The 18,282-nt window shown below is 37.7% G+C and overlaps 1 protein-coding gene across 3 annotated transcripts in view; it reads left to right on the top strand.

Annotated features, from left to right (window-relative positions):
* The window catches only part of JADE3 (jade family PHD finger 3), a 208,109-nt gene that overhangs the window by 149,063 nt on the left and 40,764 nt on the right, over positions 1-18,282 (top strand). For 2 of the 3 annotated variants that reach the window (XM_043997752.1, XM_043997751.1), the window contains one exon: positions 9,830-9,987. In XM_043997752.1, coding sequence (XP_043853687.1) covers positions 9,857-9,987 — 131 coding nt within the window. In that variant the 5' untranslated portion in view covers positions 9,830-9,856. The remainder of the gene's footprint in view (positions 1-9,829; positions 9,988-18,282) is intronic. The other variant, XM_043997753.1, reaches the window with a different exon arrangement.

Here is an 18,282-nt window from a genome sequence, read left to right as displayed (position 1 = left end):
AAGCTCCTTGTGGTTTAAGGCATAAGACTTTAAGTCTAATTTTTGCCAGTTTGTTTGCCAGTTTTCCCAGCAGTTTTTGTCAAAAAGTGAATCTTTACCCCATAGTTATTGACCCTAGTTTTGTTGAACAATTTGGTTGTTGGCTTTTGTAGCTTGTATACTTCATCTATGCTATCAGTCAGCTTTTCCCATTACGGCTTTATAGTATAGTTTGAGATGTGGTACTGCTAGACAACCTTCCTTCCAACTTGTTCCCCATTATTTCCCCTTGAGATTCTTGACGTTTTGTTCCTCCTTATAAATTGTTACTGCATTTTCCAGTTCAATAGATTAACACTGCTGGATTGATTGGTATGACATTGAATATACAAATAAATTATGTAAAATTATATTTTTAGTTTTATAATTATGGCCCCGCCACAAGCAATTGCATCTTAGACCCCCTTGCCATGTTGTTTGTTATGCCTTGAGGGGCCTGGTGGTCCCCTCCTTTGCCTACCCATGTGAGGGGCATCCCCTGGAGGGGAAAAAGCTCTTTTTTTGGCTATTGCCTTGATAGTATGGGTTGAAAAGTCCCCTTGGAATCAGCATGGAAGCTCTGGATTTTGGCTCAAATGTTTCTAGTATTTTCATTTTAGAGTTTCAGGAAATGACCATTGGATTCTTTATATTTTCTTTTTGCTTTCTGATTCTCTTAAATCTGGGCAATTTTCTTTTATGATTTCTTAAATTTTGATATCCAGAGATTTTTTGGTCATGGTTTTCAGGAAGTCCAATGATTCTTAAATTATCTTTCCTTGATCTTTTCCCTTGGTCATTTGTTTTTGATAGCTACCTTACATATTCCTCTGATTTTTTCCAGTCATAACTTTGTTCTAACATTTTTTTGTTATCTCGAATCATTTACTACTATTTTCTCCATTCTTTTTTTAGGGAGTTTACTATTTGGGTATGATGTCATCCCTTCCATCTTAAGTTTGTTGGGTTTTTTTTAAGGATCTTAGGAACATTGATTTAAAGATGAAAGGAAGCCATCAAGTCCAACTCCTTCATTTTAAAGATAAATAAACTAAACCATCAGGAGCTTTAATGACTTGCCCAGGGTCACATAGCCAGTTATTGTCCAAGGTTCAATCTCTAAGTCCAGTGCCATGTCCATTAAACCATCTGTTTTTAACTTGGCAGCACTATTTTTTTTTAATCTCTTACTTTTCTTCCATGCATACTGATGCTTTCCCTCAAGTTTCTGCTAGTATTTATTGTAGAGTTACTCTCTTTTTCTGGATTTACCTCTTAGGTTTCTCTTACACAATATTTCTTCATTTTACTAGTTTTCTTCTGTTAAATCATGACTTCAGCCTCAGTCCCTGGATCTAGACTTTGTACCAGGGTCAAGTTCTGCCTTCTCTTGACATACTGAATAAATTGTCTAGGCCTTTACAATCCAAATACCACTATCTCTATTACGGTTATGCCATAATTCTGATGGGTGAGTAGTTCCTGGTCCCCCTCTCTGCCCTCTTTGATGCCCACATTTGGGACTAGGCTCCATCCACTGCTGCCTCAATCCCCAGCTTCTTCCTCCCATCTTTTGGTGACCCAATTTAGGCACTGGCCTCAGTTCCACCTCTATCTATCCACACAACCCCTAACTTAAAGTTGGCTTTTTATCTATTTCTCTGGCCATGACCAGCCTTCACCATGGATCAGAAATCACATCGACTTCTCTGACTCTTCTTGAGCCCCTGGTGTAACTATACTGCATATTAGAAATCATGATGAATTCAGGAGCTCTTGGAGAGCCTCCCTTGCAAGTTGCCAGGGCACTACACCATCTCCTTCCACCTTGGAGCTGGTTTTTTCCTCCTGTTGTAGTCCTGACATGACACTAGAGATTATGCTAGCTTTGGGGCTCTTGGAGGGCAGCCCAGACAGGTTCCTGTCCCCATCTTGTGCAGTTGCAGATCTACCAGAGGCTGACTTTGTTCCCTGCTGTGTGTCTGAAAATCCCCGGCCAAGCTCCCACTGATTCTGGGCCAGGCTTAACAGAGATCACATTTATTGAGTCCCCTGACCTGACCCCACTTTGATTGCCTTCTGACTTCTGGCCATCTTCTTGTGCAGTCTTGGCTGGGATGGAGGAGCTTCCTGGTATTTCCCTTTAGTCATATTGATCACTGTTTCATCAAGTACATTTAAAAATCTTTGCTGGGAAGCTTCTTGGAGGAACCAAGTTTGGCCATAACCGTTTATGATTACCAGAAGTGAACATCTGCTGGGACCTTTCTACAAGAAACTTCATCGGTTGTAGTTCAGTGAGCAGCAATTTCAGAAGGCAACTGCAAACCATCTAAAGCTGCTTATAAAAACACTGTTCTAAATTTAGGCTCCTACACAAGTGAGTTGTAGCCCTTTTGCTTACCAAAGTTGTAGAACACCACAAGCATAGCAAAAATCTCTGTAAAATGTGACAAACTTTCTGGAGGCTAAGGTACAGGCTGTGGTGAGTGCAACCAATTCAGTAGCCTGAGTGGGGCATATGTTTAGCAAAAAGGCACTTTCTAGTATTTCATACAAAGTGTGAATAGCATAACCAGAGGAGAAAGGTCTGGTTCTGTCAAGTCAAATCAGGTCAATAAACATTCATTAAGCACTTTCTATGTTCCAGATGCTGTGCTAAGTGCTAGGGATACAAAAAAAGGGCCAGAAACACAATCCCTGCTCTGAAAGAGGTCCCAGTATAATTGGGGAGACAACTTGCAAACAACCATGTGCAAATAATATGTAAACAGGATAAGTTAGAGACTGTCTTAGAAGGAAGACATTAAGATTAAGGAAAACCGAGAAAGGCTTTTGCAGAAGATAGGACTTAAACTAAGATTGAGAGAAGCCAGAGAAGATAGGAACCAGAAATGTCAGGACCCTTTACTAAACAGAGCAAGGTCAGGGTTCTTCCATGGAGTGTCTTTCAGATCATTATTAGGTTTAGTTTGATGGTCAGTGACAGAAAAGATAGCCATTAGTTTACCCATCTGGAGAGGAAGAAACTGGATAGGCAGGTTAAGTACAAGACGTATGGTCAATGTGATATGACCCTGCTTGTAACAGCACTATTTGATATCCAGCCTTAGAATTTGACTGGCTATGTAACCCTGGGCAAGTCACTTAACTTCTGTTTGCCTCAGTTTCCCCAACTATAAAACAGGGATAATAGCGCCTACCTCACAGGGTTTTTTATGAGAATCAAAATACTTGTAAAGCACTTAGCACAGTGTGTGGCACATGGTAAGCACTATATAAATGCTCTCATTATCATTGCTCTTCTTATTATTAATCAGGCATTAGAAAGTTGTTGGATTTTAATACTTTTAAAAAGTTAAGGCAGCAACAGAATGGGGAACAGCAACAGTGAAGATTTAAGAATATAAGCTTCTGAGGCCTCAAAAGTGGGGCAGCAAAAGCCAATGATAAGTCTTGGGAGCAGGACCAAAACAACATAACCAAGAGCTAATCCAGAATAGGTTAGATCTCAAATGAGATTTGTTTCTGCATGTCTAGTTTAGGCCATCAAGTATAACTACTGACTTCTCAGGCAGTATAAGGTAAAGGGTCTGGAGGAGTTATATTATCCTAAACTGCCTAATAGTTATAAAGGCAGACTTCCTTTCAATGTACCAAGATAAAAGTTCTAAAGTGCTAAATTTAAGTCTCTCCAAAGGTTTAACAGTTCAGGCACAGGCCCTTGACGGTAGTTAGCCATTTAGGACTCAGTGCTTGGGCAAGAGACTCTATGGATTATCTCAATCATTGAGAAAGAGAGGTAAAGTTCACTCTGCCTCTCTTGGTGATTCAAGGACAGTAAGTAGATGAAAGGAAGTCACCTTCTGGACTTCTAGGGACGGGGAGGCAAGAAAAATATTCATCCATGTACTTGTCAAGGATTGTGTAGCTGAGGAACATAATGTCATTTAGCTATTTTCTTTGATATCTGTGAAAAGAGGGAAGAGAATTCAATATAGATTTGTGTCAGTCTTGTTTAAGTATACTGGATACTAGGTTTATAAGCAGATACCAGCTCTCAGGGTGAATAGGGATAGAGAGACATGCAGTATGCAGATTAGCAACTGTCAAATAATAGGCATCATAAGGAGCAGGATTAGGAACTACTGGGAACATAGGCAAAAACCACAGAATTCAAAATTGCTTTAATTCTTAGGCAATAAAACATCCTTGCCAGGTGTCTTAACTGTCAAAATAGGGTACTGTAAGAGTTAATGGTTGGACCAGTAATATATTTTTTTTTTTCAGAAAGGAAGTAATCACCAGCCTGTTAACCTTGTTTTTCTTCTGTCACTAGAGTGTTCTGAAGCTTGATTGGGTTTGGTTGAATCCAGCTGGCTAAGCCATTAAAATTTGTCCTGCATCATTTGCCTGTTGGTACCACAGGCAAGGTGGAATTTACTTGAGAATAAGCAATAAGGGTCAAGGTGAAAATTTCAAAAGAGTTGTGAGAACACTCTTTTTTTCCTATTGGAAAATTATACCTTCCATAGAAGGTATAATTGATTATGCCACCTAACTCGTTTTTAATTGTTTTTTTCATTAAGTAAAATCTGCCTTCTCTCCCTCCCATCTCCTCTTTCCTTCCCCACTCCCTCTGCCTATTGAAAAGAAAGTCCTTGTAACATATGCATTGTCAAGCCAAAAAAAATTCTTTCATTGTCCATTCCCCCTCACCCCCCAAAAAATATGTCTCAATGTGCACTCTGAATCTATCACCTCTCTATTAAGCAGAGGGTAGCATGTTTTATCAAGCCAGGAATCATGGCTGGTCATTATATTGATCAAAATTCTTAAGTCTTTTGGAATTGTTTGTTTTTACAATATTTTTATTGTTGCATAAATTATTCTTCAAGTTTCTACTCATTTTATTCCTGTCCTACTTCACTCACTTCATATGTTTTCATAGGTTTCTATCCGACCTAATTCATATACCATATCACTTGTTCAACCATTCACCAGATGATGGATACTCCTTCAAGTTTCCAATTCTTTGTCACCACAGAAAGAGCAATTCTGAATATTTTTGCATAAATGGGTTCTTTTCCTCTTTCTTTGATTGCTTTGGGGTATGTGGTATCACCACATAAAGGGGTATGCAGAGTTTAATAACTCTGGAGGCATAGTTCTGAATTGCTTTCCAGAACAGTTGGACCAATTCACAATTCCACCAACAGTGCACTAATGTCCCTGTTTTCCTATAGGCCCACCAGCGTTTGTCATATTCCTTTGTAATATTCCTTTTTTGTCAACTTTGCCAATTTTTTAAAAAAATGTTTGTGGGGCAACGAGGGTTAAATGACTTGCCCAAGGTCACACAGCTAGTGTCAAGTATCTGAGGCTGGATTTGAACTCAGGTCCTCCTGAATCCAAGGCCAGTGCCCTATCCACTGTGCCACCTAGCTGCCCGCCAATTTTTTAAACTTTATTTTTGAGTCTGATTTTGTATATTACATTTTCATTACTGATAAGTTTTCTTTAAACACAGAACATGTAATGAATTGAAACACTTTCCCATCTAACTAACCAACTCCAAAGACAAAAGTCTGTAAAATAAATTCCACCTGTACTGGCTATATAAAGGGGCAAATTCTACACAGTAGAGGACTGAGAAAACTTGAGCCCCTGCCTGTGCCTGCCCCTGGCAGCATGCCTCCATCTCATGCTCCAACAGGAGAAGGGGATCAGGACTTCTCCCATGGACCCTGGAGACTTGGTTGGGAAGCATATAGATATTTAATGTCACATCTCTATGAGACACAAGCTGTGCAAAGAGATTGAGTTTCCTTCTCAATGTCTCTGACTAAACTGTGCCCCTTCTGACTTCAGTTAGGAATTACCCAAGCTAAGCTGCTAGGGCAGATCCCTCTGCTGCTCACTCTGTGCATCTCCATTCCCTGGTTGTCTCCTGGGAGGGGAACCTGGGTAGCTGGCCTTCCTCATCTGCCTCCCAGACTTGCTTGAAAGATGTTGAAGATGGAGGCACCTGGCCCTGGGCCCATGAGGCCAGAGTACCTCCTGCATCCCTCATACTTTTCCCTTTTCCTGAGCAAGGGGAAGTGAAGTAAACTGGCCTTCTCTGTAACTCTATTGCATGGCCTAGAGTGTGATGATTCTCCCTCTGTATCAGATCTTTTTCCTGGGCCCACACTGTCCTTGATTGGTATGAAGTAGAACCTCAGAATTGTTTTAATTATTATTTCCCTAATTATTAGTGATTTAGAGCAGGGCTTCTTAAAGTTTTTGCACTTGTGACCCCTTTTCACCCAAGAAACTTTTACCATGACTCTGGGTATATAGGTATATAAAATAGGTAAACATAACCTTGTAATGTTGCCAAATTTTTCATGACCAACAGTTTAAGAAGCTTTGATTTAGAGCATTTTTCATATTGTAGCTTGGATTTCTTCTTCTGAAAGCTGTCTATTCATATCCTTTTACCATTTATCAATTAGGGAACTTTCTGCCCCTTAATTTATAAAAGAGGTCTCTGCCTAATACTGGAAGTAGGACAAAGTGAGAAACTGTACTGGTCAGAAACAGGTACTTTGGCAACTTAAAGGGGCTCAGTAATGGGATATTTAATTTTGTAATCAGTAATGTTGATGACTTTCATAGCAGGATTAGAAAGAAAAAGTCTCTGGACCCTCGGGGTAGAGTAACTTGTTTTAGGTGTGTATAGACACCAGTTAATTGTAGGCAAAGAAAATTATCCACCAACCCTGTATTACTTTGAGATCTTGGTATTCGAAGGCTTTACTTAATGGAACGATTAATTATCTGATCTATTTTTTCTAGATTAAATGGTCCTTTAGGAAACTTTAGTCTGATCATTTCTATGTATCTAAGAATTTGCAAGTCTCACATCTATAGTGGGTATACCCATAGGTTGTCCCTAGTCAGTGCAATTTTAAACTATTGAAGCTTAAAACTACACAAAGAATTTTAAGACACCAGTATGTGCAGGTTTTCTCTTATCAGATTCATAGCTTTGGAAGTTTTTTAAATGTTGAAGGCAGATTCTCAGCTTTGGATATTCTATTTCCTATTTTTCCCTTTCTTAGTGGTCCACAACTTTTGGTGGCCTCTAACTCACTGCCTAGACAATTAATCTAGTCCTAAACACTAAATTGATTCAAGTATATTAAACAAGGAACCAACAAATTGTGGGAAGGAAAATGATAAATTTTCCATTTATTTGCCAGTTGGGGATATTGAACAGATGGCCATGGGGTTAATGGGATTCCTGGGGGAACTGGGAGTTATGGAATTTACAGTGTACCTCAAGAGCACCTCAAAGTGAGTTTAACCAACTAAGCTGTAAATGATTGGATCTTATCACTCTATAGGATGAGTCAGGCTCCCTGGAAGTTTTCTTTAAACTTTAAAACTTTAAAATCCCTCTCAAAGACTTCAAAAGATCTCTTAGTTTCTACTAGTTTGAAAAGGAGTTGTCTGGTGATATTGGCTTCTACTAGGTGTGGAGGTTCAAGTCACTGAACCAAGAACTATGTAAAAAATGAGACGACTTATTTTTGGATCAAAAGTCTTTCAAAGTGACTTTTATTGATTAAATACAAGCAAGTTCTCCCAGAACTTGATGACCAAATGTGCAAACAGAGTGTCCCTCTATGAATTAAGATATCTGAATTTCAGCTTTGTTCATTAAATCAGTATAGTGTAAAATGAAGAAGTAAATCAATGACAGCTCATTAGATTAAAGATGATGAATATAATTAACATCACATAAGAGACCAGATCTTAATTGCACAATTTTCAGATTCAGTTTCATAATATGTTTTTCTATCCTATTCATACTGTAATGATCAGTTCTAGAGAAAGATAAATTATATAATGGGTAAGCACCTGGTCATCAGTTTGGCCTGAAATGCTTTTAAAATTTCTTGTAGCCTTGATTTTTGACTCCGACAGATAAAGTGAAAAGAGTTCCCAGAATCTTTTTTGCTTCCACTTGCAAAAGGAAGCAAAAGGAAGCAAAAGGTTCTGTCCACTTTGGCACAGGTCAGAGTTCTGGAAGTATGATTTTGAGTTCCCATGGTCCACAACAGTATTAAGGTTTCTCAGGGAAAGATAATGGAAAGAGCACTATAATGGAAGCCTGGCGCTTTATATCCTATTCCTGTCATGGCCACCATCTAACTATCTATATAACTTTGAATAAATCACTTAAGACTAGATGATCTCTGAAATTTCCTCCAGCTTAGCTATGATTTGCGTTTTCCTACTTAGACCTTCCCTAGTGATGGTGGTGATAGAGAATAGGAAGGAGCTCTACCATTTCTGGAGTAGTTAGCTGGTACTGTGGATAGAGTGCCACACCTGAAATCAGGAAGACCTGAATTCAAATTCAGCCTTACACACTAGCTGTATGACTGTGGGCAAGTCACTTCACCCTATTTGGCTCAGTTTCCTCACATGTAAAATGAGCTGAAGGAGGAAATGGCAAACCACTTTAGTATCTTTGCCAAGAAAACCCCAAGTGGGGTCACAAAGAGTTGATCACGACTGAACGACAGCAACTCCCATTTCTGCTTCTGGAGTCACCCTAGTTGCTAAGTCAGGCAAACCCATAATACCTTGGATCTTCTGCCACTGGCCTCTTGAAATTTCCTATAAGAACATGAAACCAAAATGCCTGAAATCTCCTTATTATTACAAAGAACATGTGCTATCTTAGATTGTTCTCTTAGTGTGTTCTATGGTCTTATTTCCCCTATTAGAGTGTGCATTCCTTGTGAGCAGACTCCTTGTGAGTCTTATGCTTCTTTTGTATTTTCCATGGTTCCAATGTCTTAGCAAAGTGCTAGGTCTGTTGCAAGTATTTATTACATACTTGCTGTTTGAGTATGAAAACAAGAGCTCACACAAGTTAGGTTAAATTCTGGGCCCTTGGCAAAAAATTAAGGACAGGCTCCTATGTGATAGGTTAGAGCACATAGTAGGTGCTTAATAAGTGTGTGTTGAAATAAATCATTCTATGTATAAGTACATAATAAATGTTTGTTCAATGAATGAATGAATTTCCTGTAGCCCCCAGCTAACAACTATAGGAGGTACAGAAATAGAAACAGAATTTGGCCTAATATACATTAAATTTGATGCTCTAAAGCAATAGTCAGAAAACTACAGTCCTTGTGTAAGCTAAGAATAGCTTTTACATTTGTAAATACAGTTTTATTGTTTTTAAAATGTAAAACCCATTCTTAGTTCCCAGCAGCAGCCCAGATTTGATGGAGGAAGGCATGGTTTCCTTTGCTCTAACATCTCTCTTTCTTATCCTACCACCACTTCCCAAAGGACTAGGTATTCAAACATTTGGGTGTCTAGCAGAAAAGGTACCCCCTTCTTTCTAAATCTCTCCTGAAGAGTAGAGGGGTATCCATCTCTAAAAAAAAGGGTGATATACTCAGAGTACAGACTGTGACTTTTTTTTTGTGGGAAGGGGAAAAACGTGACCAATGTAGGAATTTGTTTTGCTCAACTATATGTGTGCGACAGGGGTTTTGTTTTTCTTTCTTTCTCCATGGGGGGAGATGGGAGGGAAAGAGGCAGTTGTTTTGTTGATTTAAAACATTGGATTTAAAAAATAATTGTCAAGTGTAGGGGGAGTGCTAGATTATTTATACCCATGCTTCAAATCCTTTGCAAACAACCATTGTGTATGACATTAAGAATGTTTCTGTGGAAGATACCATTTCCCTAGTGACATGATCATTTTTCTCTCCTACTGTTTGCTGTTTTGTCATAGGTGTTCCGGAAGGACCTCATCAGTGCTATGAAACTCCCAGATTCACATCATGTTAATCCAGATGAATATTACCTCTTTGCGGATACATGGAAAGAAGAATGGGAAAAGGGTGTTCAGGTACCAGCCAGTCCAGAAACTATTCCACAGCCTTCTCTCAGGTATTTGCATGCTTGTGCATTTAACTAGGGTATGGCAGCTTTTGTGACTATCTAAGGGCACATTTGCTCTGAAGACTAATTTGTTTTTTTGGCCATTTTAAGTAGTCCACATTTTAGACTGGTGAAATATAAGTTGGAATGTTACTGTTTTCTATGGAAGTTGTTTTTCTTTAAAATTAAAATCCATTCATACATTTACATTTTTAAAACAACTCTTGAAGCACCCAGGTGTCATAGTAGATAGAGCGCTGGGTTTGGAGTCAAGAAGGCCTGAGTTCAAATCCAGCTTCGGATGCTTACTAACAATGTGACCCTGAGGAAGTCACTTAATCTCTGTTTGCCTCAGCTTCCTTAACTGCAAAATGATAATAATAACAGCACCTACCTCACAGAGTTGTTGTAAGGATCAAATGAGATAATAGTTGTAAAGTGCTTAATATGGTACCTAGAACATTATAGGCACTGTATGAATGTTTATTTCCTTCACTTCCCCCTTCTTAAAACAGTATTTATATAATATGTCTTAGTAAACATATGAACCTGAACTTGATAGTTAAATTGCCTTTATACACTTCCTTTTTTGTGTGTGCCCCACACCCACCCCAGCTGAAGGAAAAAAATTGAGACAAAACAATAAGAATTGTGCTATAAGATGCAGTCCTCCTATGTAATATTCCAGAATTTTATGGAAGATCGTCATGTGTCTGTCAGGAAGTAACATGGTAGATTCCTTGTAGCTTTGAGAAAAAAGACAAAATTAACAACATCTTAAGAATCTGCAAGAAGGATAGTGCTATAAACAGAAAGCCCTTAATTCTCTCCTTAAGGCCAAATCTAACCTAATCAATTGAAGCTTCGTGTTTGGAACATCCAGACTTTCAAAAATCACAGGCCCAGTTCCTAGCTCGTCCACCACACCATCATCCCTTCATAAGAGCCAAACTGAGCTTTGTAAATTTTGTTTTCCTTTTTAAGCTTTGGAACAAGACTTTAAAATCGGTAGGATGTCACTATCGTAAGAGATGGAGCCTGACTTTTGTGTCCTTGAACAAACTTTCAGAACCTACTGACAATTGAAGTTAGTCTTTATAGGGTGATTCACAAAGCCAGGCTTATTTATTTAGACTTATGAGTTAATTCACAGCCTGAAATTCATCTGGAGACTGGTCTGAAACTCTTAGTAGCTACTTGAGAATAAGGACAACTAAGTTTGAATTTGCCTAGTGGCATTGTCATCAAAGAAACTAGCAGTTATACACTTGAAAGAATGCTGAGGTCCATTAAACAAGATTACCATTAGGTAAAACAAATAGTGTTCGTGCCACCATGCAGTACTTATGTAGTGTTGTGGAGGTAACATCATCACCTTAAGGGTTTTGAGACTAATTTCATAGACTGTTGCTTTTCCACATTTAAACTTGGTGATATTTTGAAGGTCTAGTTATATTTCACTGAGGTCATCATGTTGCATAATTGTGTACTTGAGGCATCAGTGTTTCCTGTAAACACTTTTTTTCCTGTCTACATTGCTGCCAAGAAAATGAAGTCCTAATGTATCTTCTTTTTCCTTCTCTGTATTGCCAGTCTGTGCTCCTAGGATCTCAATAAAGGGCATAGTGTGTGTTGCCTGAGCTGTATGGAAGATGTGCAGGGATCAGGAAAGAAAGCATGTGTGTGTTCTTTACAGAAGTAGTATCTGTGTGGAGCCTAATAGAAACCTGGACTCACGCCTAGGAATGAGAACTAAAAAGCCAGGAAGTGGCTGGCAAGGAAGGGAAAGGCTCAGGGTGCAAGCAACTTTCCAATTAAAACAATACTTGTTTGGAGTAAACATCAGTGTAACTGAGGGGTCAGGAAAGGGAAGGAATTCTGGATGCTGGCCAGAAGGAAAATGTATTAGCTACAGCCATGATTGAAATAAGCAAGAGGAAAAAAATGCAAGGTGGGCAAAAAGAACAAAATATAAATATAAATGTTCCAAGGGGAGAGAGGGAGAGAGACAGAGACAGAAAGAGATATAGAGAGGGGAGAGGGATGGAGAGAGTAGGTGGAGACAGGAACAGGAAAGAAAAAAAAAGAGAGAAAAGTGAAAAGCATAGCAAAATGCACAAATAGATGGATGAGAGTGTCAGGTGAGGGGTAGTGTGTGAAAGAATAAGTAAATAAATAACTTGAGTGAGAGAAAGGGGAGGTGGGAGACTCTGAGTCTGTAAATGGGTATAAATGTCTTACCTAATATGCCCAGTTTTCTGTCTTTACCTAAGTAAAGGTATTAAACTCTATCCCATTGTAAGCTCTTGAAAGCATGCTTTTGGTTTTTAGAGGAGAATGAATACCTTAGGAAAAAAGGATTCTTCTCCTGCCAAAAAATGTGAAAATGTGATTCTCAGATTATTATATTGATAGGTACACCCTGAAGATATCCTAAGCATATTGGAAACCTCTTACCCAATACACCTCAGGAAGTAGCATTGTATAATGAAGAGAGCTCTGGATTAGGGAATCAGAAAACCTAGGCTCTGATCCTGGCAATGATAGAAAGAATACTTAGGTAGGGATCAGAAGACCTGAGTTTGAATCCAGACTTTGACAGTTACTAGCAGAGTGATGCTCGGGAAATCATTTAATCTTGCTGCATCTCAGTTTCTTCATTGGTAAAAGAGTAACAGCAACAACAATAATGACACCTTCCCTGCCTATCTCACAGGGTTATTATTATGAGGATCAAATGTGAAACATGAAAATGATTTGAGAAAGTGGCATACAAATATTAATACAGTATTAGAAGTATTGTTGTTATTTAGAGCTGCCATGTCCATTGCATGTCAGATTCTAGTATGTAGTAATCATATATCATGTATTTTGCAGGGAATTAAAAGTAAGGGGGGCAGCTAGGTGGCGCAATGAATAAAGCACTGGCCCTGGAGTCAGGAGGACCTGAGTTCAAATCCAGCCTCAGACACTTGACACTTACTAGCTGTGTGACCCTCAGCAAGTCACTTAACCCTCATTGCCCCACAAAAAGAGAGAGAGATGATACTTGTCCATATTTAGATGCCAGTCTGACAATGTATAATTGCTTAGTTCCTACTATACAACAAAACAATCTTGGACCAGAAGACATGCATACATGAATTTATACATATATGCATGCATTTTGCCACCATCAGTGCAATATGTCTTTTTATATTGGTCTGACTTTCTGTGATATGCCTTAAGTTACAAACTTCTAGAAGGCAAGTATTGGATCTGTTTAAGTTGTTTTTATAATGTCATATGTGAATGGTTTCTAAATAATTTAGATAATAACATGTCAAGTGCTAGTACACCTAAGGGAATTTATATGCTAAGAAATTTATGGTTATTTGGCAACTCCATGAGGAACATGCTTAAGTGCCCTGGTGATTCCTGTAGATATTGATAGTGCACAGATGCTAACATAGCACACTTCTATCTATTATGTCAGCCCATGTCTCCTACATATCATTAGACCCAGTAAAATGCAATTATTTGCCAGCATCTTTTGTAAATACTCTTTATTAACATAATCCACTTCCTTCAACCCATCCTATTCTCTTAAAGAACTTCCAATTTGTTAAATTATGCGTTTTTTTAAAATTACCCTTCCCTTCCAAGTAAGAACCTACATTTTAAGATATTTTTTCCTTTGAAACTTTGCTCTTAAAAAAACAACAAAACTTTGCTCTTCCTATAAAATGTGGGTTCTCTATTAAACAGGCATGATATTTTTCATATAAACAGCATGTCACTACTATCTTTTAGTTTAAAAAAAAAAACAAATTGTAAAGAGGATGGATTTAAAGTCCACTCCATTTTTTAAAATAGGAAAGTAGCATCCATCACCAGAGTGATTCCTTTAGTTTTCTTGCTTTCAATTAATCACCAAGTAGAAAGAATCAGTAATTCAGGGCTTTAGGCTCAAGAGAACTACTTTACCCAATATGATGAAATGTTCACTTTAAGAATTTATTTCTTCTCTTCTTTCTAGGAAGCATGGATCATTATGCATTTAAAACCTGATGACTTTCATTTTAAATTAATACAATTTGTTTTAATCTTGCCCTGAAAAAAATCTTTAATGAGGTAGGGCCTAGAGTAGTTCATTATAGTGAATGAAAGATAACAGTGCAAACTAAAGAACAATTGAAAACTACTTTGTTTTCTTTTGGTCTTTCCCAGTTAGCCTGGACAAGATGTAAATTTGAGTTTGCACATTTCTTAAATTGTGCTTTCTACCAATGATTGTCCCATCTCTACTGGGAAGATATTACAGAAATTAAAATCTGGTAGAGGGGGTGGTGATTGATAGCAAGTATGATATTTTAGGAGTTCTACAAAATGTCAGAAAAAAACTCCTTGTAAAAAAAAAAAGACTCCTTGTGCTCTAATAGCGACACATTGTTACTGATGTTATTATTAGTAGTATTCCTGTTTCAGTGGTTCTTGTCCTGGTTGGGTTGAGACTGGATTCAAGTTTATAAAATGGTTTTACAATATTTTCTGATTGACATTCCACTTAAAGGGAAGTTTGGTATGTTTTAGTTTCATTTTCAGGAAATAGTGCCTATTTCTTTTTAGTCCACGCAAAGGCTTTCTCATTAAATATCTTTCTTTTCATGGCCCCATTACTCGCTTCTTTACAAAATGCTGAAGTAAATTTGAGCAGCAGAACCTCTTGTTTCTGTAGGAACCAAAACCTGCTCCCATTTTCTCATAATGAAAGACAAAGATAAGTCTGAGGAAGGGAAGAAAGTAAACTAAAGAACATACTCTGGAATAAAAACAAATACTCAGAAATTAGTTCAAATGCACTAAAAAAAAAAAAGAGTTTCTACCTTAAAGGAATATTAGTCAAACTCATAACTACACAAGAATGGGGTCAGGGATATTGTGTAAAAATGCTCTTTTAATATTAGGGAAACTTTGTAAGACTTTAAAGATATTAAAATTTATTCCTCTTTTCCATTGCCCATAATATAATTTACATGCTTAATTATCCATAGAGTTAGATACCAGAAGCTTAAATCATAGGATTATAATACTTTCTTTCTTCTATCACCTTAACACTTTAAAAAATAAATCCCTAAGAATTAAGTTTTGGCTAATATATGTTTTTCAGTAATATAAATGTATTTATGTAATCCCTCTTGCTTATTATGATCATATATTCTCTATCTCAAACTATTTATCTATGTAGTAATCCTCATGCTATAGATCAGTTTCCACATAGCTCCAAAGGACCTATGAATAGATTTCAGGGTCTCCAGAAGAGTGCCTGGGGGGGACGGGGATTGCATCTTTATTTTAACTAATCTCTACCTGGAATTTTGCAGTTCCTTTAATTACTTAAAAAAACAGCAACAGCATTATTCTGAGGAGCCAATAAACTTCACAGATTGTAAAGGGGGTCTATCACACCAAAAAAGGTCAAGAACCCTTGCTTTGCTTGGAGACTTTGTCAGGGCAGGGACAATGTTTCTCACACCACTAAGCCACCCTACTCTGCTTCCCTTAGTGGGTACAGAAAAGAAGATTATGGTGCCTCTGTTGTACTCTTTCTTTCAATATTTTTTGAGTGCCTCTTGTATTCTATCCACAACATTTTGTGCTTAATTAAGAAACCAGCTTAGATAACATTACTGCCTACTTTAGAGATTTTATTTTGACTCTCGTTGATATCAACATTTAGAAAGTAAGTTGACCAATAAAAGGTAAAAACAACCCATTTACAATTATTTATTTGTTTTATTTTCCAGAACTTGGCATGATTTTATTGTTAAGCAATGTCAATTTTATGGGTTTTTTTGGCAAAGGAAACAAATTATATTAAAATACATTTATCCAAATATATTTTAAAATACCACATTCATGCCTTCCAGGCAAAGAACACACTGCACTAAAGATGGCACTCCCTCTTGTGACTTTGAACTAACTAATATTTTCCCCCAATTACATGTAAAGATGATTTTCAGCATTCATTTTTTGAAAGATTTTGAGTTCCCAATTTTTCTCCCTCCCTCTCATCCCTCTTCCTTCCCAAGATTACAAGCAATCTGATATGGGTTATATATGTCTATGGGTTATACATGTCTAAGCAATGTTAAATTGTACGTTTGGGTTATTGCTTTCTGACTTTGTGTTAAATTTTCAATTGCCACTATACTAAGGTTCTTATAGAAGTAAAGTTATTGTTTTTTGTTTCCAGTTGGAAGTAGACCAACAATAGAAAAGTATGTGACCTACATGGAGTCAATATGGCAAATACATATTGTTTAGTTTTGACCTAAATGCTAATTAAAATCTAAGCAAGTTACTTGAAAGGTTGCTTCTTCATAAGATATAGGAACTAGGGATAAAATTTTTAGGGCTTGTTTCCTATTTATCAATCTAACCCCTAGAATATCAATGCAAGATACCTTCATTTTTTGAGGACTTGCTCAATTGAAAGCACTCCCGTAGTGGGGGAAAATAGTAACATTTCAGTAAGTCAGTCTTTATATTGTATACACATGACATTGACAACATTATTAAATATCATTAATAATCGTTAGAATTTATATAGTGCTTTAAAGTTTGCAAATAGGTGTTATCTCATTTGATCCTCACATCACCTTGTGAGGTAGGTGGTATTATCATCTCTATTTGATAGATGAGGAAAATGAGACTAAGACAGATTTGCATAGCAAAAAAGTTTATACACAAGCTTACATAGCAGCTTATAAGAATCTGAGTCACAGGGGCAGCTAGGTGGCTCAGTGGATAAAGCACCAGCCTGGATTCAGGAGGACCTAAGTTCAAATCTGGCCTCAGACACTTGACACTTACTAGCTGTGTGACCCTGAGCAAGTCACTTAACCCCAACTGCCTCACCAAAAAAAAAAAAGATAAATAAGCCCATTCTTAAAGATGACTTGGCTAAGAGAGCCAGTAGCAAAACTGAGGTCTTGAACCAAAGTCTACTGTCTTCACATCTGTTGGTCTTGTCACACAGAATTGATGTTTGGAATGGGCTGCTTTAAGTTTAACTTTATACCAGCTGTGAGAAAAGATCTCATAATTGTAGGCCAGTAGTCATGGTTGAATCATTTTTCAATTGTGTCCAACTCTTTGTGACCCCATTCAAGGTTTTCTTGGCAAAGATAGTGGAGTGGTTTGCCATTTTCTTCTCCAGCTCATTTTACAGATGAGGAAACTGAGGCAAACAGGGTGAAGTGACTTGCCCAGGATCACACAGCTAGTAAGGGCCTAAGGCCAGATTTGAACTCTTGAGATTAGTCTTCCTGATTCCCAGCCCAGTGCTCTATCCACTTTACCACCTAAACTGCCCCAGACATCCACATTCCTTTGCTTCAAAACTGTAGTATTTCACAATGAGAGAATGCCAGGCTGGATGACTGCTTGTTTCTCCTCACTGCTTAAAATGCTATTGAGAAATGGGGAAAGTAGGCAGTCAGTAAGAAATGTATCTGGGGGGGTGGGTGCGGGTAGGGAATACATATCTGTGGGTTATTTTATCCTATTTTTAAAAATTACTTGTGAAGAAGATTCCACATCCTTTGGTAGTAACATGTTCTGGTGTCTGGAAAGTGAGTCAGTGGCATCAGTAAACTTAATTCCAACAGGCTTTTCCCCCGCCTTCTTAACCACTTCACCTCAGTTGCCTTTGCTCTGGCTATTAGGAGTTGGAATAAGTGAGAGGAAAGCCTTGTTTTATATAGGAATCTCATAGAGGGAAAATTGTGGAATACTTTGGTATAAAATTTAGTCTCATAAAGAACTCCTAGCCCTGGGTATCAAACTGTTTCTGATCATTTATGGAGAGCAGGAGCTGGCTACAAGTCTCAATCTGAATGTTGGAAATCTCTTGTAATGAAAAAAAGAGAGTGGTTCCTAATATCCATAAGACTAATAATTATTATCTCTGTATTGCTTTAGAGTTTACAAAGCACTTCACAATAACTGTGAAATAGATAACATAAGTATAATCTCAGTTTTACAGAAGGAGAAACTGAGGCTCAGAGGTGTGAAATTATTTGTCCACATTCTCTCCATTGCCTAGTTAAGTGTCATAAACTGGATAATAAAATATATAGTTGAAAGGGACCTCATAGTCCTCTAGTTCAACCCATACCTAAATAAGAATTACTTTTTCAACATTTCCAAGAAACAGAAAGATCCCTCCCTAGATTTGAAGTCTGAGGACCTGGGTTGAAATCCCAGTTCTGTCGTTTACTACCCTTGTGATCTTGAGGAAGTTACTTTCTGAGCTTCACT

The sequence above is a fragment of the Dromiciops gliroides genome, chromosome 3 (assembly GCF_019393635.1).
Source record: "Dromiciops gliroides isolate mDroGli1 chromosome 3, mDroGli1.pri, whole genome shotgun sequence".
NCBI lineage: Eukaryota > Metazoa > Chordata > Mammalia > Microbiotheria > Microbiotheriidae > Dromiciops > Dromiciops gliroides.
This window is presented reverse-complemented; position numbering and strand designations above follow the sequence as displayed.